The sequence below is a fragment of the Drosophila subpulchrella genome, chromosome 3L (assembly GCF_014743375.2).
Source record: "Drosophila subpulchrella strain 33 F10 #4 breed RU33 chromosome 3L, RU_Dsub_v1.1 Primary Assembly, whole genome shotgun sequence".
Classification (NCBI taxonomy): domain Eukaryota; kingdom Metazoa; phylum Arthropoda; class Insecta; order Diptera; family Drosophilidae; genus Drosophila; species Drosophila subpulchrella.
In genome coordinates, this window is record NC_050612.1 from 20000001 (window position 1) to 20024296 (window position 24296).

Consider the following 24296-nt stretch of genomic DNA (forward strand, 5'->3'; position numbering starts at 1 on the left):
TATATTTACAATGAGTTTCTTTTTGTGATATAGCATGTGGTGTCCATATTTAGTTTGGTCAGCTAAAGTCTACTGCATTTTGAAAATTGTTAACGTTCTAATAGCTGTTATATAGATAATTGTTCCCAGATTTTCTGGCTTGTGTTGGAAATAAAACTTACGACGTGGCGAGTTCTTCAGCACATTACGATAATCATCCGAGCGGGCAACAACCTTCAGCTCAGTGCTGGCAATCGATTCACCCACAGAGTTGCGAGCAATCACCTCTACCTTTCCAGTGTCGTACTGACGAGTCTTCGGGACGTCCAGATGGAACATGCCATCGTTGGTCAGCTTGTAGCGGGAGCCCTGAAAGGCATCACTACTTAGTTACTAAATCTTTAAAAAGAAATCTCTAGAAAACTTACATGTACAACAGTGTGTCCATTGATCAGCCACATAACCCTGGGACGTGGGTGTCCGGTGACACGGACACAGAATCTAGCTGAATCACCCTCCTCCACAGTCTGGGGTTCCAGTTTGCTCACAAACACCGGCTTGGTTCTGGGCTTGGCATCGGGATCAACCTCGTCGGGCACCCTGTAAGCAAGATCGAAATATAAATGTAACTAATGTGAGGAAGCATTTTTATACAACGGAGAACATTTCTTCATTTAATGTAGTTTTCATGTATATATGATATCAGGTGTAATAATCTATCTTAAAGGCTTTAAACGGAAATTCCCTTTTATCATAAGTTTGATACTTACACTTGCCATGAGGCTTCCATTTCACGGATGCGGTCAATGCTCTGCATGTGAGCGGGCAGCTGGGAATCGTAGACAATGCCGGGCTTGCCAGAAACCTTGATGAAGGCACGAGTCTCGTCCTTGCCATACAAGTTGGTGGCACGGCACACGTACTCCCCACTGTCTTCGGGATAAACCCAGCCAAAGTTCATTGCCACATAACCGAAATCATAGATGGGCTGGAAGCGGTTCTCTGCAGGGAATGTAACAGGTTTTAATAAAAGCTTTGAACTAAACACAATTCTTAAAATACTCACTGTGCAGCAAAGGCTTGCCGTTGAAGAACCACTCGACCTTCATGTTGGGATCTCCCACAGGAGCCAACTGGCATTCGAACTTGGTCACGGCCATCTCGGTCAGGGTAAGCTGTTCCTTGATCTGGGTGACAAAACGAGGAGGCTGCTTGCGATCGGGATCGAAGAGATCATCCTCGGTCAAATGGACCTCAGAGGTATACTTCTTGATGGTGGCTTCCATTTGAGTAAGCGCATCCGAACGCTTCATGCCGCGAGGCACTTGGTTCTGGAGCAAGATGGTGGGCAGTTCTAAAGAAGAAATATAGAAATATAATATAGGAGGTGATACTTGGTATTTTCTAACTCACTCTTGCAAGACACAGTGGCCTTGGTGCGATCCTCGCCATGATTGTTGATGGCGCGGCACACGTACTCTCCAGAATCCTCTCCGTAGACATACAGAATATCCAGGGAAACGAAGCCCATGTCGAAGATGTTCCTGTAACGGTGTCCGGAGGGCAGGGGCTTGCCATTGCGGTACCATTCCACGCGCAGGCTGGGATCTGTCTTGGGTTCCACCTGGCACTCAAATCGCACGGCCTCTGCCTCATCGGCAGTCACAGAAGTGATCTGAGTGGTGAACTTCGGTGGTCCAAACTCTTCCTCAACCACCTTCGGGGCTTCTGGAATGCGACCGCGCTCCAGTTCCTTCAACTTATCGGAGGTCATGCCCTCGGGCAGTTGCGATTCATAGACAATATTGTGCTTGCCCTTGCAGGTGACCTTGGCGGTGGTGGTGGCAGTGCCCCACTTGTTGGTAGCCCGACAAGTATACTCTCCCGAGTCCCTGGCATAGATGTAGTCAACATCCAAGGCGATGAAGCCGAAGTCATTCAGCTGGTGGACCCTAGATCCGGTAGCCATGACATGACCATTGTAGAACCACTCAATACGCATGGTTGGGTCGCCCACAGGCTCCACGCGGCAGTCAAAGTGAATTGGACCACCTTCGGGCACATCTAGGTTGTCCTTGATGTCCTCGGTGAACTTCGGTGGGTTGGGCTGCTCGTCGTCGATCACAATCTCCTCACGCTTGTGCATGCTCTCCTCCAGTTTCTGCAGGCTTTCAGTGCCTGTGCGGAAGTTGGAGGGCAATTGTGGCTCCATGACGATGCCTTGGCGACCCTTGACCTGCAATTTGCAAGAGACCGTAGCCTCACCATGCTTGTTCGTAGCCTTGCAAGTGTACAATCCCGAATCGCGCTGATAGCAACCGGCGATTTCGAGGATCACGAATCCGAAATCGTTAATGGTCTTGATGCGGGAGCCAGCCCACAAGGCCTTTCCGTTGTGGAACCAATCCACACGCATCGACGGGTCGTTGATCGGCTGCAAGCGGCACTCAAAGTGGGCCAGAGCATTTTCACCAATAACCATGTCGAAGGGTGAGGTGATAAACTCTGGCGGCTTGCCAGTATCGTCATCCGGCACAAATTCGGTGCTGCGGGAGCCCAAGCCCTCCAGTTCGGCGATGCGATCGATGGTTCCCTCCATGCCCTTTGGCAGCTGGGATTCCATGATGATGCTGCGCTTGCCCTGGATCTTCATCGAGGCCGTGGTCACTGCTTCACCATACTCGTTGATGGCGCGGCAAGAGTACTCGCCGGAGTCCTCGGGATACACAGGGGAAATTTCCAGGATCACGAAGCCGAAGTCGCAGAAAGTACGGAAACGAGAACCGGCCTTCAATGGACGTCCGTTCCAGTACCACTCGACCTTCAGCTTGGGATCATCGGCCGGGGTGATCCTGGCCTCAAAGTGGGCATTCTCACCCTCTCGCAGATTGTCGATGTTCTCTAGCGGCACAGTGAAGACTGGAGCCTTGCCCTTTGTCTCTTCTGTGGTTTCTTCGCGAGTGCGCACCATGCTGTACTCCAGGTTGGCGATCTTCTCCAGACCACCTTCCATGCCTCGCGGCAGCTGGGAGTCCAGAATGAGGCTGGCCTTAGAGGCGCACTTAAGCGTGGCACGAGTAACATCCTCACCATACTTGTTGTGAGCCCTGGCCTCGTATACTCCAGAGTTCTCCTCGTAGCAGTACAGGATGTCCAGGATGACAATTCCAAAGTCGTGGAAGGTGCGGAAACGGTGTCCATGCGGCAGTTTCTTGCCGTTGAAGTACCATTCCACCACCAGGTCGGGATCTGTAATTGGAGTCAAACGCGCCTCAAAGTGAGCCGACTGTCCCTCCACCAGCTTGGTGACATCCACGATCTGGGTGATGAACTTGGGTGGCTCAGCAACCAGAGGAGCGGAGGTATCTCCCTGCTGTCCTTGCGGGCACTCCAGCTCCCTGATCCTCTGAAGCGAATCTGGCTGCAGGCTGTCATAGAAGACACCACCACGACCTCCACAATTGAGGGTGGTGCGAGTAAAGTCCTCGCCGTACTTGTTCCACGCCCTGCACACGTACTCTCCACTGTCATGATCCTGCAGATAGGAAATGTCCAAGACGACGTAGCCGAAATCGGAGACGGTCTTGATGCGGTTTGAGTGACGCATCAGCTTGCCGTTGTGATACCACTCCACCTTCAGCTCCGGATCGTTGACCGGGATCAGAGTGCACTCGAAATGGGCGGACTGACCGTCCTTCAGGCCCTGCAGCGGCTGGATGTGGGAGGTGAATCGCGGCTTCTGGCCCCTCGGCTTGTCCACGCACTCCAGGTTACAGCTGATCTCAGCGGTTCCATGCTTGTTAGTAGCGCGGCAAGTGTAGGTGCCGGTGTCCTCGATCTTGGTGCCAAGAACCTCCAGAGCCACTGTACCGAAAGCGTAGATGGTACGCACACGGTGGCTGGCTTCCAAAACCTTGCTGTTGTAGAACCACTCGATGACCATGCTCTGGTCGCCAACGGGAATGAGATTGGCTTCAAAGTGAGCCAGCTCACCCTCACCAATGTCAGCGATGTTTACAAACTCGGTGGTGAAGCGTGGTGGGATTCCTAGATCCGGTTGCTCCGGCTTGGAGCCATCCTTGCGGAGAGAGTCTTCCAGATCCTGGATCTGTTCCAAGCCCTCAGCTCCCTTCGGGTGCTGCGTAGAATCGATGATGTTCTCCTTGCTCGAACAGAAGATGGTGGTCGAAGTGAATGCCTCGCCAGCCTTGTTGTACGCTTTGCAGGTGTATATGCCCTGATCACGAGCATAAACCTCGATCATGTCCATGGTGACGAAACCAAATTCGCTGGTCATCTTGAAACGAGAGCCATGCTGCAGCATCTTGCCGTTGAAGTACCACTCGATAAACAAGTTGGGGTCCTCCTTGGGCTCCACGTTGGCCTCCAGATGGATGGGTTGGGCCTCCGACAGATGGAATTCGGCCTGCAGTGGCTTGGTCCATACTGGTGGTGGATATTGGGTCTCAGGCTTGGCAGTCTTGCTGGTATAGCGATTGGCCAGCTCCTCCTCAGTTTCCTGAACAGCCTCGAGACCGGCCTCACCCTGCGGATGCTGGGTGTCTAGGAACATGGTCTTGCCACCGGTGCACTTAAGGGTGCCCGAGGTGGTGGCCGATCCCTTGCTGTTGGTGGCCTTGCAGGTGTAAACACCGCTGTTCTCAGCATAGGAGTTGGTCAAATCCAAGGCGCAGTACCCAAAGTCATAGATGGACTTGAACTTGGCAGCGGCCTGCAGTGGCTGTCCGTTGTAGAACCACTCGATAGACATGGTGGGGTCGCGAGCCGGCTCCACATTGCACTCGAAGCGCACGTTGTCGCTTTCCTTGCACTCGATGTTGTTCAGATGAGTGATGAACACGGGAGTTTCGTAAGTCGGCTCTGGAGCTTCGGGACGTCCCTCCTTGGGCGCCTCCAGCTCTCCAATGCGAGGTAGCGAATCCGGATGTAAGGACTCGGCCTGCAGCCAGTGACGATCCTCGATCTTAAGAGAGGAAGTCGAAACAGCTTCACCCACCTGGTTGGTGGCCTTGCAGGTGTAAATAGCCGAGTCATCCGAACGCAATCCGTTGATGGACAGAGTGACCAGTCCGAAGTCAAAGGTGCTGCGGATGCGGGAGCCAGTGGTCAGGGAAATACCATTCTTGAACCACTCAATGCGGAGGTTGGGATCCGCACGAGGCTCCACCTGGGCTTCCAAGAGGACGTGCTGACCCTCATGCAGCTTGTCGTAGCTCTGCAGATGGGTGGTGAACACCGGAGCCTGCTGTGGTGTCGAATCCACAAACATTTCTGGCACACGGTTCATGGCAGCCTCCTTGAGACGAATAGCCTCCCAGGACTCCGGGATCAAAGGCTGACCATCGATGTTGGACTTGGTCTTCACCTTCATGGCGGTGGAGGACACAGCCTCACCAGCGGCGTTATAGGCACGGCACATGTAAACACCAGCATCCTCGGGCACCACAGCGGTAATGTCCAAAGTGACAAAACCAAAGTCGTGGGTGGTGCGCAGACGAGAGCCCATTTGCAGCTCCACACCGTTGATGAACCATTCGAACTTGAGCGAGGGATCTCCCACAGGCACGACTCGTGCTTCGAAGTGGGCATGAGTTCCCTCCCACAATTCCGAGGGCCCAGTGAGCAGTTGAGTGAAGATCGGCTTCTCAAACAGGCGCTCTGGCTCGCTGGGACGCGGAGCCACTGGTTTCTCCAACTGATGGATGCGGCTGATGCTGTCCGGGTGCTGGGTATCCATCTGGATGCTGGCCTCGGAGACGACACGCATAGAAGCGGTGGTCACAGCCTCTCCCAAAGGATTGACTGCACGGCACATGTACACGCCCTCATCTTCCTTGCGGATGTGCGAGATATCGAGCGAGACAAAGCCAAAGTCGTGCTGCTTGGTGATGCGGGAACTGTCTTCGATGATCTTTTCGTTGCGGTACCACTCCACCTTCAAGTTCGGATCTCCCACGGGAATCAAGCGCGCCTCGAAGTGAGCCGTCTGGTGCTCATTGATCCTATCGATGTTCTGAAGTGGTTGAGTGAACACCGGACGCTGGCGGGTGCCAGGAGTCTCGGGCTCCTGGCGCTGATGTGGCGCCATCGATTCCAACTTGCGGATCTTCTCCAGTCCCTCGGGATGCTGGGTATCCGAGATGATGGTACCACGCGGAATAACGCGCAGATTGGTCGACGACACAGCCTGACCCAAAGCGTTAACAGCACGCACGGAATATTCTCCGGCGTCCTCGGCCACAGCATGAGTGATGTCCAAAGAGACGTATCCAAAATCGAAGGTGATATGGAAGCGAGAAGCCGAAGGCAAGGGCTTACCATTATGGTAGAACTCGATGCGCAAGTTGGGATCGTGAACTGGAGCGACCTGAGCCTCAAAGTGAGCGGTTTGTCCTTCATAGATCTCAGTCGAGCCGCGAAGTTCGGCGGTGAAATGGGGAGGACTGATTGGTGTATCTCCAACCTCGGTACGGGAATTCGGCACCTTCGACTCCAGCTTCTGGATCTTCTCCAGGGCATCGGGATGCTGGGTATCCAGGATCATGCTGCGGCGGTTCAAAACGCGCACATTGCAGGTGTTTACAGCCTCACCCAGCTGGTTGGTGGCCTTGCAGATGTAGGTGCCGGTATCCTCGCCATAGACGTACAGGATGTCCAAGGCAACATAGCCAAAGTCGTGGGTGGTGCGGTAACGATGACCTGTAGGCAATTGCTTGCCGTTGCAGAACCATTCGATCTTAAGGTTGGGATCGTTGATCGGTTCCACTCGGCACTCCAAGTGGGCGTGTTCGCCCTCCTTCAGGTGTTCCAGGTTGCTTAGCGGCGTAAGGAAAATGGGCTTCTGTCCCTTCTCCTCCACCACTGGTTTAGTGGGAGGAGCATAGTTCTCCAGCTGGCGAATCTTCTCCAAACGCTGAGCATCCAAAGTGTCCAGGTCGAGCGTCTTGTTTGCTGTTAGTGAGAGATTGGAAGGGGGTTAGTTAATTATAAAAGAGGCTTAAAATTCTTTGTAATACCTGTTACGTTTACAGCACAAGTCGTGACAGCTTCTCCAATGGCGTTCTTGGCCTTGCACATGTAGGTGCCGGTGTCCTCGGCATGGGCATACAGAATGTCTAGCGCCACGAAGCCGAAATCGTAGGTGGTCTTGAAGCGGTGACCCGTCTGTATCGGCGTACCGTTGCAGTACCATTCCACCTTCATGGTGGGATCATTCACAGGGATCAAAGTGGCCTCCAGATGGACGGGAGTTCCCTCGTTGACCTTGGCATTACGGAGTGGGCGCCCGAATTGAGGACGTTCGGCATGGAACTGCTCCTCGTCGGTCTTCCTCTGGAAGCGCGAAGTATCCTCCAGATGCTGGATCTTGGTTAGAGCCTCCTCGTGCTGCGTCTCATGGATGATAGACGAACGCGAAGTCACGTTCAGGGCAATCGAGTTGACTGCCTCACCAAGGTTGTTGGTCACTCGGCAAGTGTACTCGCCGCTATCCTCCGCGTAGACAGTCAGGATGTCCAGAGCGGCGAATCCAAAGTCGTACGTGGTACGGAAACGATGACCAGTGCTCAGGGGCTTTCCGTTGTGGAACCACTCCACCTTGAGATTAGGATCTGGGTAGGGTTCAATGCGGCACTCGTAGTGAGCGCTCTGACCCTCGACCAGATTGCTGGGTCCAATCAGCTTGGTAACAAACACCGGGGCGGTGGTCACCGTGTACTCCTCCTCTTCCCTGCGCTGATATCTGCTGTGATCTTCCAGCTGGTGGATCTTGTGCATGGCAGCCTCGTGCTGGGTCTCCAGCTGAATGGAGGTCTTCGATTGCACAATGAGCGAGGCGGAGGTGACCGCCTGACCCAGCTCGTTGACAGCGCGGCAGGTGTAGGTGCCGGAGTCCTCGGGATTCACATACTTCATGTTGAGAGCCACGTAACCAAAGTCGTGCATGGTGGTGGTGCGGTTTGAAGCCTCAATGGGTTGACCATTACGCAGCCACTCCACCTTCAAGTTGGGATCTCCCACTGGAATCAGACGAGCCTCGAAGTGCACCGCCTGGTTCTCAGCCACTCGGACATCCCTCACCGGCATGGTGAACACAGGAGCCTGTGACACGAACTCATCCTGAACGCTGATGCGCTGACGCTTGGAGCCATCCTCCAAGTGCTGCAGACGTGGCAGAGCGGTCTCATGCTGCGACTCCAGGTAGATGGACTTCTTGGTGTGCACGACTGCCACAGCGGAGGTAATTGCTTCACCCACGGCATTAAAAGCACGGCAGGTGTAGGTACCGGCATCCTCAGGCAGAGTGGACATAATATCCAAAGCCACAAAACCGAAGTTGTTGGTCTCAGTGAAGCGAGAACCAGACTTCAGTGGCAGATTGTTGTGGTACCACTCAACACGCATCGAAGGATCCGAAACGGGAATGAGGCGGCATTCAAAGTGGGCCCTCTGGTTCTCCTTGATCTCAACGTTCTTTAGGGAGGTGGTGAATACCGGAGCCTGCTTGGTGCTCTCGTCGATCTGCTCCCGACGGGTGTACCTCGTGCGATCTTCCAGGTAGTGGATCTGCTCCAAGCCAGCCTCGTTCTGGGTGACAGTTACGATCTGCTCACCGCTGCGGCACTGCAGCTCCACCTGGGTTTCATCGGAGCCGATCAAGTTAACGGCCCTGCAAGTGTAGACACCGGAATCCTCGGCAATCAAATGGACAATGTCCAAGGCCACGTAGCCAAAATCGTGGATGGGACGGAAGCGATGACCCACAGTGATGGGACGACCGTTCTTAAACCACTCCACCTTTAGGTTGGGATCGGTGACCGGTTCGATCTTGCACTCGAAGTGGGCGTGACCACCCTCGCGGGTGTTGGTCAAGCTCTTCGGATGGGTGAGGAAACGCGGACGAATGTTGACCACCTCGTCGACAAACTCGCTGCGGCGATGACGGGTCGAGTCCTCCAAGTACTGGATCTTCTGCAGACCCGACTCGTTCTGCGTCTCCAAGATCAGATCGTTCTTGGCGATAATGCGCACGGAACAGGAGGTGACTGCCTCGCCCAGTTGGTTTCTGGCCTGGCAGGTGTAGACACCCGAATCGATGGCGTAGCAGCCAAGCAGGTCCAAGGCTACATAATCGAATTCGTAAGCGGGACGGAAGCGGTGGCCTGTCTTCACAGGTTTTCCATTCACGAACCACTCGATGCGCATGCTGGGATCTCCCACGGGCTGCAGGCGGCACTCCAAGTGCACATTGGTGCCCTCGATGGTTTCGATGTTGTGCAGACCCCTGGTGAACTGGGGCGCCTGCATGATGGTGATGTCCTCCTCCTGGTGATGGCGACGGCGAGAGTCCTCGAGCAGTTGGATCTGCTCCAGCGATTGTTCGTTCTGGGTCTCAGTCACAACATCCGTGTGATCGATCACACGCACGCAGGCTGAGGTGTGTGCCGTTCCCAAGTGGTTGGTGGCCCTCACGGTGTACTCTCCGGAATCGGCGGCCGTGGCCTTGATTATGTCCAGAGCCACGAAGCCAAAGTCGTAGTAAGTGCGGAAACGGGAACCCACGGTAACGGGGCGACCATTGTGGAACCACTCGACGCGCATGGTGGGATCACCCATCGGCTCCAAACGGCACTCCAGATGGATGTTCTTGCCATCGTGGATGGGTTTGGGGTCGGTCAATGGGGTGACAAACACCGGCTTGGACTTGGAGATCTCCTCGATGTCGTACTGAGGCTCCACGAAAGGTTTGTTCTCCAAATTCTGGGTCTTCTCGTACAGGCCGCGGTGCATGCTAGATGTGTCGATACTGGAACGAGCTAAGAATAAATAGGATTAGCCCTGATATCATGAATTCTTATAAAGCTTGCTATACTTACTTTCCACTATCATCGTTGCTTGCTGCTGAGCTTCACCTAGCTTGTTCCTGGCCACTACGAGATAGACGCCGGCATCTTCGGCGCGCACCTGGGAAATGTCCAGGGCGACGTAGCCGAAGTCGTAGTAGGTTTGGATGCGATTGGCAGCGGTGATGGAGCGACCGTTGTGGTACCACTCGATCACGAGGCCCAAGTCGCTCTGGGGCTCCACACGGGCCTCGAAGTGAGCCCGCTGGCCCTCGAGGATCTTGGTGGTGCCCTTCAGGGGACCGAGGAAACGGGGAGCCGTGGTGACGTAGGTCTCCTCCTCCTCGCGACGTCCGTAGCGCGATGAGTCCTCCAGATGCTGGATCTTCTGCAGACCACCCGGGTGCTGGGTCTCCGAGACAATTTCGTTCTTGGAGATCACCGTCAGCTGGGCCACGGTGGTGTCCTGACCCATGGCATTGTAGGCACGGCAGGTGTAGGTGCCGGCATCGTAAATGGTCAGCTGCTTGATGGTCAGCGCCACATAGCCAAAGTTGTGGTACGTGGTGATCCTGGAACTGGCCTCCAGGGGCTGACCATCCTTCAGCCACTCCACGCGCATGGTCGAATCCCCGATGGGTTCGAGTCGCGCCTCAAAGTGCGCATGCGCGTGTTCGCGCAGATCCAATTGGTTCTGGATGGGAGTCTTGAACTGCGGTGGGGCGATTGCCTCTGCGGCCTCCTGGACATGGCGACGCTGCTGGGACTTGCGGTAGTCCTCCAGTTCCTCCACCTTCTCGATGTAACGCTGCTGTTCCGGAATACCCAGATCTGCAGTGACCTGGGAACGTGAGTGGACACGAATCGAGGACTGACTGATGGCCTCTCCAATGCGATTCACCGCCCGCACTGTATAGGTGCCTGCGTCTTCGGCTCTCAGGTGCAAGATGTTCAGGGAGACGTAGCCGAAGTTGAAGATGGCGGTGATGCGAGAGCTGGCCGTAATGGGCAGTCCGTCCTTGTACCACTCCACCCGCATGGAGGGATCGTTTACCGGGGTTACCTGGGCCTCGAAGTGCACGTTCTTGCCCTCCTCGAACTCGCCGAGATCGCGCAGTTGGCGGATGAACTGCGGCGCCTGGTTTAGCTGCTCATCGACGCTCTCCGTGCGCTGGTAGCGCGAGTAGTCCTCCAGCTGGTTGATGTACTGCAGACTGTTAGGATTCTGCGACGACTGCTCGATGGAGGGGCGCTGCACCACGGACAGAATAGCCCGGGACTCGGCAACCCCACTGGCGTTGCTAACGCGGCACATGTACTCCCCGGAGTCGTGGCCCATAATGCTCAGCAGATCCAGAGCAATGAATCCGAACTTGAAGACGGATGTGGCGCGGGCACCTGCGAATAGAAAGCCATTAGCCGTCTCCCCAAATTATCATGATAATCTTCAACTTACTGGCTGCCAGCGGACGTCCATTGAGGTACCACTCGACGACCATGGTGGGATCGCCCACCGGTTCGATGCGGGCCTCCATGTGGACGCGGCCACCTTCGGTCTGCTGCACATTCTGCAGCGGGATGATGAACTGAGGCGGCGGATAGACGCGATCCTCCTCACCAGGACGCAGATGGGGCTTGGCGCGCTCCACATGGCGCAGGTAGATGATTTCGGGGCCAGGAATGGGTCTGATTAAAAGATAATTCTATGAGTAAGGTTCCAAAATGATCAAGGCTAGACTCAGAAAAAAAGCGTTTTAAAGACCATTCTTTCGCTTTCAAAAACGGGCCGAGATGGATTTAATCAGAAATTCTTAAAATCAATCGGCTTACAGAACAGCTTTCTTCATGAAAAATAAAATTAAGATGTCTTCCTAAGTATAAACTGAAGAGTACTTGCTTCTTGATTTCAAGAACGATTCTTCTCGAATAAATGAGAAGATATATTCTCAAATTGGTAACATTTGATCTTGGCTTTTTTCCGTATTTCTATGGGTGTAACTTAAAAACTCACTCTGGCTCGATGACTTTCGTTGGTCTCGGGAGATTGAGACGACGCTGCTCGTAACTTGGTTGTTCCCTGGGAACCTCGACATACAGCCTGGCCCTATTGGCCGTGGATCCAGCGATGTTCTGGGCGGTGCACTGGTACCATCCAGCGTCGCTAGCACTGACGCGCGGAATCTCCAGGCAGGTGGCCCCACCGTCGATGCCCACAAAGCGCTCGGCGGTGGACGAGATCTGGACGCCGTCCTTCTGCCAGGTGATCCGCGGCTGGGGAGTTCCAATGGCATTGGCACTCATGGTGATCGGCTCACCCTCGCGCACAGTCATGGTGCTGAAGCGTTGAACAAATTGTGGTGCGACAACCTGCTCCTTCTCCAGCACATTCAACTGCGCCTCGATGGCCACCTCACCGGCCTTGTTGCGGGCCAGACACTGGACAGCTCCGGCATCCAAGCGGGTCACGTTGGTGATCATCAGCGAGTGGCTGCCGGATTCGTTGACCAGAATCTTGTGCGAGGCATCGTCGCGCACTTGGCGGCCGTTGATCAGCCAGAAGACCTCGGGGTAGGGATTGCCGGTCACGCGGCAATCGAACCTGGTCATGCGACCCTCGGTGACCTCGCGATCTCCGAAAGCCTTCACAAAGGACGGGGGCAATGCCTTGCCGGCCTCCAGTTGCTCGGCCATCACATCCACGGGCTTCGGTTCGTAGGCGGTCTCCGCGGCGGGTTCCACGGCCAACACGGCGGATGAAACCACACAGCCCTGCAGATTCTCGGCGAGCAGGGTGTAGTGACCGCCATCGCGAGCCGTGGCGTTCTTCACACGGAGCGTGGCCACGCCACTCGAGTAGGAGATCTCGTACTTCTGCGAGGCCACCAGACGCTGGCCATTGTGGAACCAGGTCAGCCTTGGCTTCGGGTTGGAACCCACGCGTGCGGTGAACACGGCATCGGATCCCTCGATCAGCTTGGAGCTGCGCGGCTTCTGCGAGATCTGCGGCGCCTGGGCAGGACCCTGGTTGCGGTCCAGCTCCTGGGAGAGCTGGGAGTCCTGCTCGTAGCCAGATCGCCGGGTGATGGCCTCGCGGAAGGAGACCTCACGCAGCAATCGGTACTCGAAGGTGTCCACACGGAACTCCTCCTCGATGGAGGTGTACGAATAGCCATTCGAGTAGATGTTCTTCTCCAGATTCTGGATGGGCTGCAGGGCCGGCATCGGAGCTCCCTCCGGCTGAATGTAGACGCTGCAGATGGCCTCGCCGTACTGGTTCCTGGCCGTGCACGTGTACTCGCCCTCGTCCCCGGGTCCGATCTGGTTGATCAGCAGGGACACGTCGCCGGTGGCCTCGTTGTAGCTCATCCGGAACTTCTGCGACTCGAGAAGGGGTGCGCCTTTCCGGGTCCAGGTCACGAATGGCTTCGGGTTGCCACGCAGGCGACCCTCGAAGAGGGCGTTGCCGCCCTGGGCGAAGCGAGCGTTCTTGAAGATCTGCTCGAAGACGGGCGGCGAGATGTCGCCCTGGGCATACACGTGTGTCAACGAGGGGGGCACGTAGGCGCCTCCGATGCTGCCACCATGATGTTGTTGCACTGCAAGATCAATGGTTGGAAAACTTTCTCATTAGGATCTTCAGTTGTGGGGGCAGGCGCGGGAAATGATTGCGAATGCAGCATAAGCTTTTATTAAATGTACCTTGACTTCTTTTATAATCAAAACAAAAATCGGCAAGTAAGGAACCAAATCGACTCTTAATAGTCAAGTTAATTATCATTTTGAACTATTTTAATTTTGAACAATTTTTATTTAATTTTAATTAATATTGTTTTTTGTATTAAAATATAAAATTATTAAATGTTCTAGGTAGTTAAGAAAATTGATAAACCAATATAAGAATATTTAATTGTTCCGTTAATGCATCTAACTGACTTTATGTACAGGCTAACCAAAATATTGATGTGACAACTCTCCCAAAGCTAACGACATTTTTCTTTACATTGCTAAATTAAGAAAATCTGTTTCCTAGAACTCTAAATATATTAACTTATGCAAATGACTTGAATTCTAAAATCGCAAAAAGAAATCTTAAGATAAATTATTTTAAGCTTATGTCCTAGGAAATTAGCCTGATTAAGATAACCATAATCTGATATGTAAAACCCATTAAAAGGTTCATCTTTAATTTGCTATCTTGAAGTCATTTATTATCTTCATGATCTATTCTTGAACTATACCAAAAAGTTTGTTTACTTTGGATGCGTACATTTAGTTGGCACACGTACCAAACTATTTATACTTGTAATCACCCAAAAGTAAACACCTCTAAATAAATATCTATATTCGTTTCTGCACCTGTATATATAATATATATATATGCATTTGTTTATCATTTGAATCTCTTGAACTGTGTCATTAACGTTAAGATATATATAAGATATAGGTTGTCGACGTTCAACACAGCTGATCGGAAAAACTGCGTGAGGTAAACAAATGCGAATATCAGCTGACGGCTCTCTTTCTTTAATCCTCTTTCACCTCTCCTTCTAACTTTTCTCTCATTAGCTTCGGGTTTTCATCTTCGGGAAATCGTCTTCGGGTCTTAAGTATAAGAGAAAGCCAAACCTATATTCCATTCTCTCTGACACCTTGCACTCGCCATCGTGGAAAAATGTAAACAAATTTCGGGGAGTACGAACTCTTATACGATTTATATATACAGTGGTCGGCATAAGTATTTTGACAAAATAAAAGTTAAGTATACTCATAACTTGAATTTACTTCTTGTAAACTATAGGCATCAATGGAAAGGTAATTTCAATGCCGTTTGAATGATACAATACATTTCTTTACCCATTCAGTACTTATTGAAAAGGACGAATTTGTGTAAATCAACTTTGAAATTTTTAAAAAAAACTTTTTTCCTCGTCTTGAAAACTTAAATTTTTTGATGCAAAAAGTTTCTTCAAACAAAAACAATAGTAACTGCAAAAAGAATTTTTCAAAAATCATTTTTCTTATATTTTTTATGAATTTTTGAAAATGCTTAAAAACAGGCATTTGAGCCATATTTTTGTCCTTTTCATACAAATTTTTTCCGACATTGTCACCTTCAAAAAATCATAAAAAATATAAGCAAAATGATATTTGAAAAATTCTTTTTGCAGTTACTATTATTTTTGTTTGAAGAAACTTTTTGCATCAAAAAATTTAAGTTTTCAAGACGAGGGAAAAAGTTTTTTTTAAAAATTTCAAAGTTGATTTACACAAATTCGTCCTTTTCAATAAGTACTGAATGGGTAAAGAAATGTATTGTATCATTCAAACGGCATTGAAATTACCTTTCCATTGATGCCTATAGTTTACAAGAAGTAAATTCAAGTTATGAGTATACTTAACTTTTATTTTGTCAAAATACTTATGCCGACCAGTGTAGTATCGGAATATGTATGTCAGTGCAGCCGTGGGAGATGAATAGATAATATTATAAATAGACCCACATTTCGGCTGTGTTCATCAATTAAGATTTAAATGATGAAACATAAGTTGGCACATGAATATATATCGAAAAATGTATATCAGAACAGTTTTCAGAGAATTTGGGGTGGAATTTATTTTTGATTTTTGAATATTTTAACACTGACACATGCGAGTCTATATCACATAGAAAATAATAAAAGCTAATGTGTTTAGTTATGTGACTAAAGCCCCCTTTGATTTTTAATTTTCCTGGTTATATCTATACCTGCTGGCTCAAGGTGGATTAATCATAGAAATAAAGCAGATTGTCGGAATTATGAACCAAGTGCAATAAACAAATGTGGGGCTATATTTATTTCTATAGAATACATTTTGTATATTTGAATTAGTAATTTTCCGATATTCTTTTCCTGTTTATGTTAAAATTGTATAATACAGCTTTTGAGAGCATTTCGGACATTGATTAATTATGGGGATGTTTGGAAATGGGTTGCTTCTATAGATTTTGATTGTATTATTAGGGTGTCTAATACTATGGGTGTCTAATACTATGAAAATCAAAGCTTTCAAAATTGTAATTTTTTTCTAAGAAAGGTGTAAATTTTATGCATTTTCACAACTCTGACAAATAGGTAGATCGGATGACTGAATTAGACCAAGTGCTTAAGTTTATAATTTTTGTGGGTACGGCAACTTCAGACGATATTGAATGATGTATTCATTATAAAAGGAAATATTATGTTGGGTAGTTTACACAGGTGCAACAGAAATCTCTGGAGTCAAATGTTGACTTTAGTTTCGAGGAACTTCTATTCGATATATGAATATCAGTACTTTTTTATTGCGTAAGACATTTTAGAACCAACAGAATAAACAACTTGGGTTAAAAATCAGTCGAATTCGATCGGTTTTAAATTTCTTTTGTAAATTTTAAATCGAATTATAGCTCTTAAAAAATTAGATACTACAGTCAAACTTGCCTTACTGGAATCACTATCTGCCACCAAAACAGTTCGAGTTACGGAGACTTTGAGCTACAGAATACAATTTATGAGCACTTATGCATTTAAGACAATTAAACTATAGTTCGACTATAAAAAATTTAAGTTAGGGATGTTCGAAAATGAGCTGCATTACCATTTTACTTTCTTTACTGGATTCTCATCTCAGTCTAAATATAATTTTCAAAGATAATGCTAACAAGCTCTTATTATAGAGAGCTTTTCCCAAACATTAAAATTGTTAAAGACAATACTTGGTCATCTTTGACCCTTAGTATATTCCATCTAAAATATTTTAAATGAATTAAAAGAATAGCTGACTTCAACAGACCATTTTCTTATAAGACAACAGAAATATATTTTTATGAAAAAAATGAGAAATATCTATTCCAATTTTAAGAAGTTGCTTAATCACATTTAAGATTACATTTTTGTATAGGAATATCTATTCCAATTTTAAGAAGTTGTTTTATCATTTATCTTCTCGACGATTTTTATAACTCAACTATATATATATGTGACTTTAACTTATGATAGAGATTTTTGATTTTAGCGAGCAAGCTTTTATGATTTCAAGGCCATTTCAGTGAAGCAGGATGATGGAAGGCTTTGTCCTGGATCCTTCGGCCAATCAGCGGAAATTGCTTGGGGACAGTGGGGATTCTAAATCCACGGTGTGAATCCCACTGAGCCTCGCAAACTTCCCCCGAGATCGGCCGCCCTTGGGACACAGGGACATCCAAGGACACGGGTGACTAGGACGAGATGGAGGACTGACCTTGCCGCTGGGTGGTGACTTGGCTGCGCTGGACGTGCTGCTCGGTGCGGCTAATCCTTTGCTCCTGGTGCTGCTCCTGGCTGGAGTGGGAGTACTCCTGGGTGGAGTACTGCTGCACCTGCTGCTGTTGCTGCTGGTTTTGCTGCTGGTACGGGTTCGGATTTTGTCGTTGCATTTTGCTGCGTTATATATCACTATATATCATTTAAAATGACAACCAAATCGTTGCAGAATGAACTGCACTGTAGAATTGAACACCTCGCGATCACTCTTTCTTTGATTTGCTTCTTCACTTTATATACTTCTATATATATTTATCTCTCTTTGGTCGCTTCTTTAAATTGCTGAAATAAAAACAATAACTGTTCAAGGACTTTCACTTTGATTAGGCAACGGAAAATTCACGACACTTGGGCTATTTATCACTGCGATTTTGGCCAACATATATATTCATTTTGTGGTTTTTGTATCTTTGATTTACTTTCATGTTTGCCTGTCACACATTTTGTTTAATGGCTTTGAATTTTCTTTATGCGTTATGCCAGTAGATATAAATCAGGCGAGATCGGAGATCTTAGCATGACGTTCATATCACCCATCCTTCTTCATATTCATTTTCATATTCTTTGCCTGTGAGGCATTTTCAACTATTTTTAGCCTCGAGAATATTTCACTGCGACACACAGATAAGCACTCATACACACTCCCTCTCACACACACACAACACACACACACTCAGAGAAACACAGTCGGTGGTAGCTTCTTATTTTTCACGGGGCTATTAATAAACTTTTTTTCTGGTTTCTCCTATAGGAAAACCTTGCATTGGCCCAATGATCTCTGTTGCTTAGTTTTCACAATTTTCCTAGCGCTATCCTGGCCGTTCCAGCGGGTAATCCTTGCCAGGATCAGCCAGGATAATGCACATTCACACACATGGCAGAGGGAGCGCATATACGTGATCTTTCGATATATGCAGGTTCCAATATATATATAGATCGCTTGATATCTGTTTGCACACGATTTCACAGTCCATTCGTTGAATTGGGTGCGGACCCACGAAGTACCGATCCGATACGATCCGAATCGGAATCCGAAACGAAGCACCCGATCGGGTGATATTTTTAGATATTTAGCGCACTGAAAAATTCTTTCGGCATTTTTTTCAAAGTGGTTTCGTAACCAGAGAAAATTTTCATGAACACTTTTTCCATTCACTATTCCTTCAGGATTTTCACATTTTTTCACACTTTAGCTTGATTCTTACTCGAAATTGGGTTATCCTTTCGACGTTTTATATATATTTGCGTGTGTGCGGTACTCTAGGCGAACGAAATGGCTGCGAACGTATACATATATCTGTACCGTGTGGTGCGTTTAGATATAGATATATGTATGTTCTTTTAAAAAATATCTATTTTCAAACTGTTTCAAGTCATAATCCCCGAGACTGAAACCAAGACGTCGATCGTTTGTGAGGTGCGAGCGAAGAATGACAAAATCTCGCGGAGAATGCGATCAAGTAGCTGTGCCTGCACAGCCGAACTTCGCCCGAATCCACACGATTGCCAACGATCTCCCGCCGAGAGAGAGGTGGAGAGCTCGGCGAGTGAAGATCTTGCTCCACATGAGATATTTTTGCATTTTCCTCGGGACCCATCATGTGGTTGTTGTTGTTGTTGTGGGAAAATACTCTGAGAGTGTTGAATGCACTACACATCACTGTGGGGCATATAGGTTTTGGGGGTCAATATTGAGCCAGCAATGATATAGTAGGTGCTTATCCTAGAACTCAAGAATTCGCGCTTTAAAGTTTAAAAGTAAAGTCAACCATTAAAATGAATATGGTTTCTAGTGTGTGAATTTTCTGTTTTGATTAAAAATTTAAAATTTACTTATATCATGAAAGAGCATCTTTATGCCGTGTATATCTCGACAACTCCATGCTGCTTGTCTCAATGGCATTTCGATCAAAATCAAATTGCTGGGAGTCTTTTGGCCCGGCCATTCGATAGTTTGATCAACATTTGCCCCAGGAGACTCGACAATTTGCCTTGGATCGCCAAAAAGAGTGAAAGATTCCTCCGGGGAGTCTCTATAGTCTCCCGCTGCTGCTCATTGACTCTCTCGTTTGGGGTTTCGAAAAGTGTTCGGGTTTTGAGTAAGTTGGCTAAAAATATATGGCGATTTATTTTTGACACGTATTTTTCAACATTGTGTGCACGAAAACGAACAACAAGAAGACATCCTACAGAAATTCTAGATACTATGAGAGACAAATGCATACACACGGCATAGATCCGTATCTATTGATTCCAGCTAGAGATTCGTTCCTTATGTTGCCCTCTATTCTACTCCAAAAACCAGGAGGAAATGTCCATCACAGTTGAAATTGTACAAATAAATAATAATACAAATCCCAGTTGCAATCAAATCTTGGAATTATAATTTGCACAATATAATTAAAGGCTTTGGGGGCTTTGGCTCTTGTTTGCTCTGCCTTCGGGGTTTTTCACATTTTCCACATAATTTATTTTGTTTGTCTAAAATTAAAACCACATAGATGTATAGAAATGTATAAAATTTGGCTCGTCCGCCCGTTTGATACATATAACTTGATTATTCATTTTGTCTCTTAATCATCAACATAGAGATAGATGTGTGTTTCAGTGACCAATTGGCGAAAAACTGTCGCAACTTTCTATTTCTTTTTAGCCATTTCAGAAAATCTCAAAAACAAATTGCACCTAAAACAACGAGTTGGTTTTGGCCTTTTATGGCTAGGAGTTGCCCCAAGGCAGCCACTATATCGCTGTATACGGCAACCTGGTTTGCAATGGTCATGCAATATTGTTTTTTATTGTGCACAAATTAATTGTTAACATGGCCAGTAGCACTAGAGTAGTAGTAATGGTAGCACAGCAACTCAGTAACAGAATCATTAAATTACAGACTCGGCGATGTAGATTCTAGGCAGCCAGGCGCAGCGACGGCAAAGTTTCGACTGTCACCGACAAGGTACAAATGTATCTGCGACCATTAGAGTGGCTCGGGCAGAGATAAGCTAAGAAACGGGCAACACGCACCGCGGCTAGCTTTCTTCTGGCTGAAATATCCACTAAAACAACAACAGGAGTAACAGTTAGCCGGTTCTGCAAGGCAGATTGCAAAGACAGTTTGCGTTTTTGTTAGCGATGCGCTACGTAAATGAATAGTATGCACTGAGAAAAATTAAGATAATTTCATGGCCGATCAAATATTAATATAAATTAATTTGAAATGGCATTGGGCATAACATATATGAATATATTAAATAATACCATTTTTATCTTTTTCGAAGAAAAGTCCACACACTGAGGCCTAAAAATGTTCAACCAGTTCAAGCGCTGCCTGAATATTCGATTAGTAAAGAACTTAATTTTGTGATAGTTGTACCTCATAAATTGATTGACAAATGTAGCATTCAAAAATATTAAAAATACATTTTGCAGTTTAATAACATTAAAACATAACATTTTAAAAAATTCGAGATAATTTATAATTACACATAGATATATTCTTAAAATGCTAAAATATCTGTGAATCATGTCGGCTTGATCCTAGACCAAAATTTTTCCAAGTGCACAGCTTTTCCAAGCAACCATTCGCTTGACAGCTGTCCGTAAGATTAACAGCACTTATCTATCTGGCCAGGCTGAGGCTGTATCTGAATCTGTATCTTATCTCGCAGATGCTCTGTGCAAAAATATTCGCCCAATTATGTCACTGCCAGAGAATGTGCCAACAAACACAACACGTATACAAGAAAACATTTCACTTGTCTTTCAATTAGTATTATTAATGGTTTAGTACATATAATAAGGCAACTCAGTAGGTTTAGTTCATTTTAGTTTTGCTCAAAAATTAGTTTGGCTTCTCCCAGCTCTCGAACTCGGGCGATGCATTCAATTTACTGCAAACAAGAAAAAGAATCCAAGATCAATCAACGATCAGATACAGACAAGATTGACAGAATGGAACAAACAGATGCTGGATGAGTTGACACTTGAGTTGGAAGCGGGCAAAACATGCAACATGCAACAGGCAGCGAGAATGATGGATAAATATGGATATATATAGTATCTTTGGATGAATGCCACCCCCCAAGCCGCTGAGCTGGCGACCCCAAGCCAAGCCGAACCCATCTTGAAGTTATAAATACACTACAATATTTCTTTGTTTTTTATCCAGATGTAATGAGTCGCGTAAGCAGATCTGCATTGCCAACGACTCGTTTGGCATCGAATTTCACGACCATTGCTGCCAGCCTCAATCTCAATCTGAATCCCAATCCCAAGTCCCAGTCCCGGTCTTGGGCCCCTCCATTCAGCAAAACCATAAAACCGAAACGAAACGTCGTCAACTACGATGTTGCGGCGACTGCGCCCCAAGAGCACTGCATGCCAAGCGGCAATTTAGGTATAAAATGTCCAAATGTGGTCGACTTAGTCCCAGGAAAGGGTATATCAGCTATTTAGTAAATACAATTTTGTAAAGTTCTAAATTAGGAAAAGTTATCTTATTTAAAATCTTTGTTTAGAATGCCTGTTATATTAAGTTATACAGATGCACAGACCTATTCTGGTGATTCAAAATATATTATCAAGAAAGAAGAAGAAATTCTAAAAATATTTTATTTCCTGCAGAAGTTCTTTTTTGTAATAAACAATTTTGAGTAAGCATTTTGGTAAATTCGGAGTAACTTTTAACTGGTCTTCAGCCCCAAAAATGCTCTTAATTAACATTAAAATCTATAATTTTCGACATCAAAAGAGAATCCCAATGTCGACTATCCCTAATCAATTTCTAACTCTTCTTCAGCCTTTTCATATCAATTGTTTATAAAATTAGACACACGAGTCGCAGTCCAAGTCTCCACCTCCCAGCGCCACTGGTGAACCTCCCTTTCTGGTAAATGAAAGTTGCAGTGTGGTGCAGAGCGGTGGCTGTAATCTATATTTAGTGATTTTACATGCGGTACCTCAAAGATATTCGAAATATGTGTGTATGGATAGCGTGACATGGCAAATGGATGCGAGAGATTGAGATTGAGAGATCGCGACTGCCCATTTTGTAGTTAGCAATTTTCCAGATCGCTTGAGGATCGAATTGATGCATTTGGCCGATGATTAATTATGGATTGCGTTATGGTAACAACATTTAATGTAAGCCAAACGAAAAATACCAATGAAATTGTGGAATTTGTTTACCTGTTTGCTCACGTAGCTGCGGCTCCTGGCTGAAATCCGAAATGGAAACGGTCTTGGTGCTGACGTAGCTGATGGATTCGATTGTGGTCTCCCACTTCTGGAACGTGTTGATGGTGTCGCTCCGGAGAGCTCGACTCGACTGGGAATGATGATTGTTGCTCCTCAGAGGCGTCGAGGAGCGCAGCGACATGGTCGATGTGGCCGAGCCCATGGAGGAACTGGCCGGCGAACTGGTCGACGTGGAGGAGAAGGAGGCTGATTTGCGCAAAGGCGTTTTATTGGCGCCATTATCCAGGGGCTGTTCCGAGGCCTCCGGCACCGGTTCCTCTTCGGTTATTAGCAGGCTATCCGTTTGGGTGCCTTGATCTGCAGAAGATTACACGGGAAAAAATATGATATTTAAATTAGTACGAATAAGTCGGTCATCGTATATAGAATCCTCTTACTACCAACACCGAAAGTATGCAATAAATATGATTTATACTATTGAAGGTTCTCAAAAGTCTTTCCAAAGATCTATAGAAAATTAATCAGAAATCAACCCAAAAACAGAAAAATAAAAATTTTTTAACGATTGGTTTTAGATTGATTCTTAAATTCAAACCTTTTTAAACAAGTTCGTGGGTTTTCAAATCTCTTCAAACTTAAATATTAAGCCGATTAAAATTTTTTAATAACAGATTTTTAAAAGCCAGGCCAACGTATAGAAAATGATCCCACAAAATTTCCTGTGTATGGCATTAATAATAGATGTTATATTTAACAAAGTGTAAAGCATTCCTTTAAATATTTTGAATTAAATAGTTTTACATATATTTCGTAATCAAATACTTAATTTGTGTTAATTTCTTTCTGTGCAGTCTTCACTGCGAGATTTGGCGAAATAGAAACGCGGAAATGATTGGAATCTTCAGATTTTATCGCTGCACTGCTGCGTTTTTATGTTCCTGCTCAATTAGCTGAAAACAATTAAATAGTAGCGCCTTTCTGGCAATTAGCGGAATTCGTGTTTATGCTAAAACTTGGCCCCGATTTTCAGCGGGATAGAAATGAAATCCCTGCACTGTATTTTCAACACACCAAATTGTCTATTGTCTGCGTTTGTTCGCCGTTTTGTTTGCTAATTTACAGCGTGCGTATAAATAATCAAGTTGCCAAGAATCTTCTCGCCCCGAGAAGAGTGACTGACTTGGGCAGGGTCATCAACGCGTGGCGGTAGCACGGATGTTTTGGTATCCCATTCCTAGGAACCAAGCCCATTGCCATTCCTCAGTTGAGGCTGCCTGTCATCGGGGATTATGCAACTGAACTTCGCGGCTCTTTCAAGGCGCCAGTCTTTCAGTTTGTTGCGCCCAATTAAATTAAATCTATGCATATAGACATTATAAATATTTTGATGTTTGCACAAATGCTGGGCGAACTGAAGTGCTAAATGCTTCTGGTTCTAGCCAAACATCTGCGCAGTTCTAGGCCAATTCCTTTAGTTCTCGAACTGCTGCTGGTTTATTACATTCTTCTGCTGGCCGTGGGTGTGGGGAAAACAATTTTACGAGCCTCCCAACTACTTTATAGTATCGAATTCGAATGCCTTTGGCTCTTATCCAGTTTATAAACATATATATTCGGCTAGAGTATCTATAGATTGTCGCGGCAGCCCAAAAATTTGACCGAAACCAAAGCGGAAATAGTCTTATTAAAATTTATATGTGGCAAGTGCGCCGGCCATTCAGAATTATCTGCCAGAAAATATTAATTATATAAAACAAATATCTATATTTCTGCAGTACGGCGTAGTTATCTTAGGGATATACTCAGTAAATAGGTCATTAAGTCTCCTATGATCTTAATGACCCTAAAATATTCTGCATTAATCAGAAGTGCGACCACGCCTTTGCCATGTTGACCAATCCAATATAATAAACCACTCAACTGGATCCCACGGAAA

At 46.9% G+C, this 24296-nt stretch overlaps 1 protein-coding gene across 17 annotated transcripts in view; it reads right to left on the reverse strand.

The window, feature by feature from the left end:
• LOC119554814 (titin) overlaps positions 1–24296 on the reverse strand; it is a 138626-nt gene that overhangs the window by 65523 nt on the left and 48807 nt on the right. For 11 of the 17 annotated variants that reach the window (XM_037865872.1, XM_037865866.1, XM_037865868.1 and 8 more), the window contains 10 exons: positions 22352–22717; positions 11854–13438; positions 11299–11528; positions 9876–11240; positions 7017–9815; positions 1393–6951; positions 1046–1333; positions 750–981; positions 408–579; positions 162–348 (listed from right to left, as the gene is read on the reverse strand). In XM_037865872.1, coding sequence (XP_037721800.1) covers positions 162–348; positions 408–579; positions 750–981; positions 1046–1333; positions 1393–6951; positions 7017–9815; positions 9876–11240; positions 11299–11528; positions 11854–13438; positions 22352–22717 — 12783 coding nt within the window. Of the gene's footprint in view, positions 1–161; positions 349–407; positions 580–749; positions 982–1045; positions 1334–1392; positions 6952–7016; positions 9816–9875; positions 11241–11298; positions 11529–11853; positions 13439–17102; positions 17447–18369; positions 18589–22351; positions 22718–24296 lie in introns of those variants that run through there. The other 6 variants (XM_037865883.1, XM_037865879.1, XM_037865881.1 and 3 more) reach the window with 2 other exon arrangements.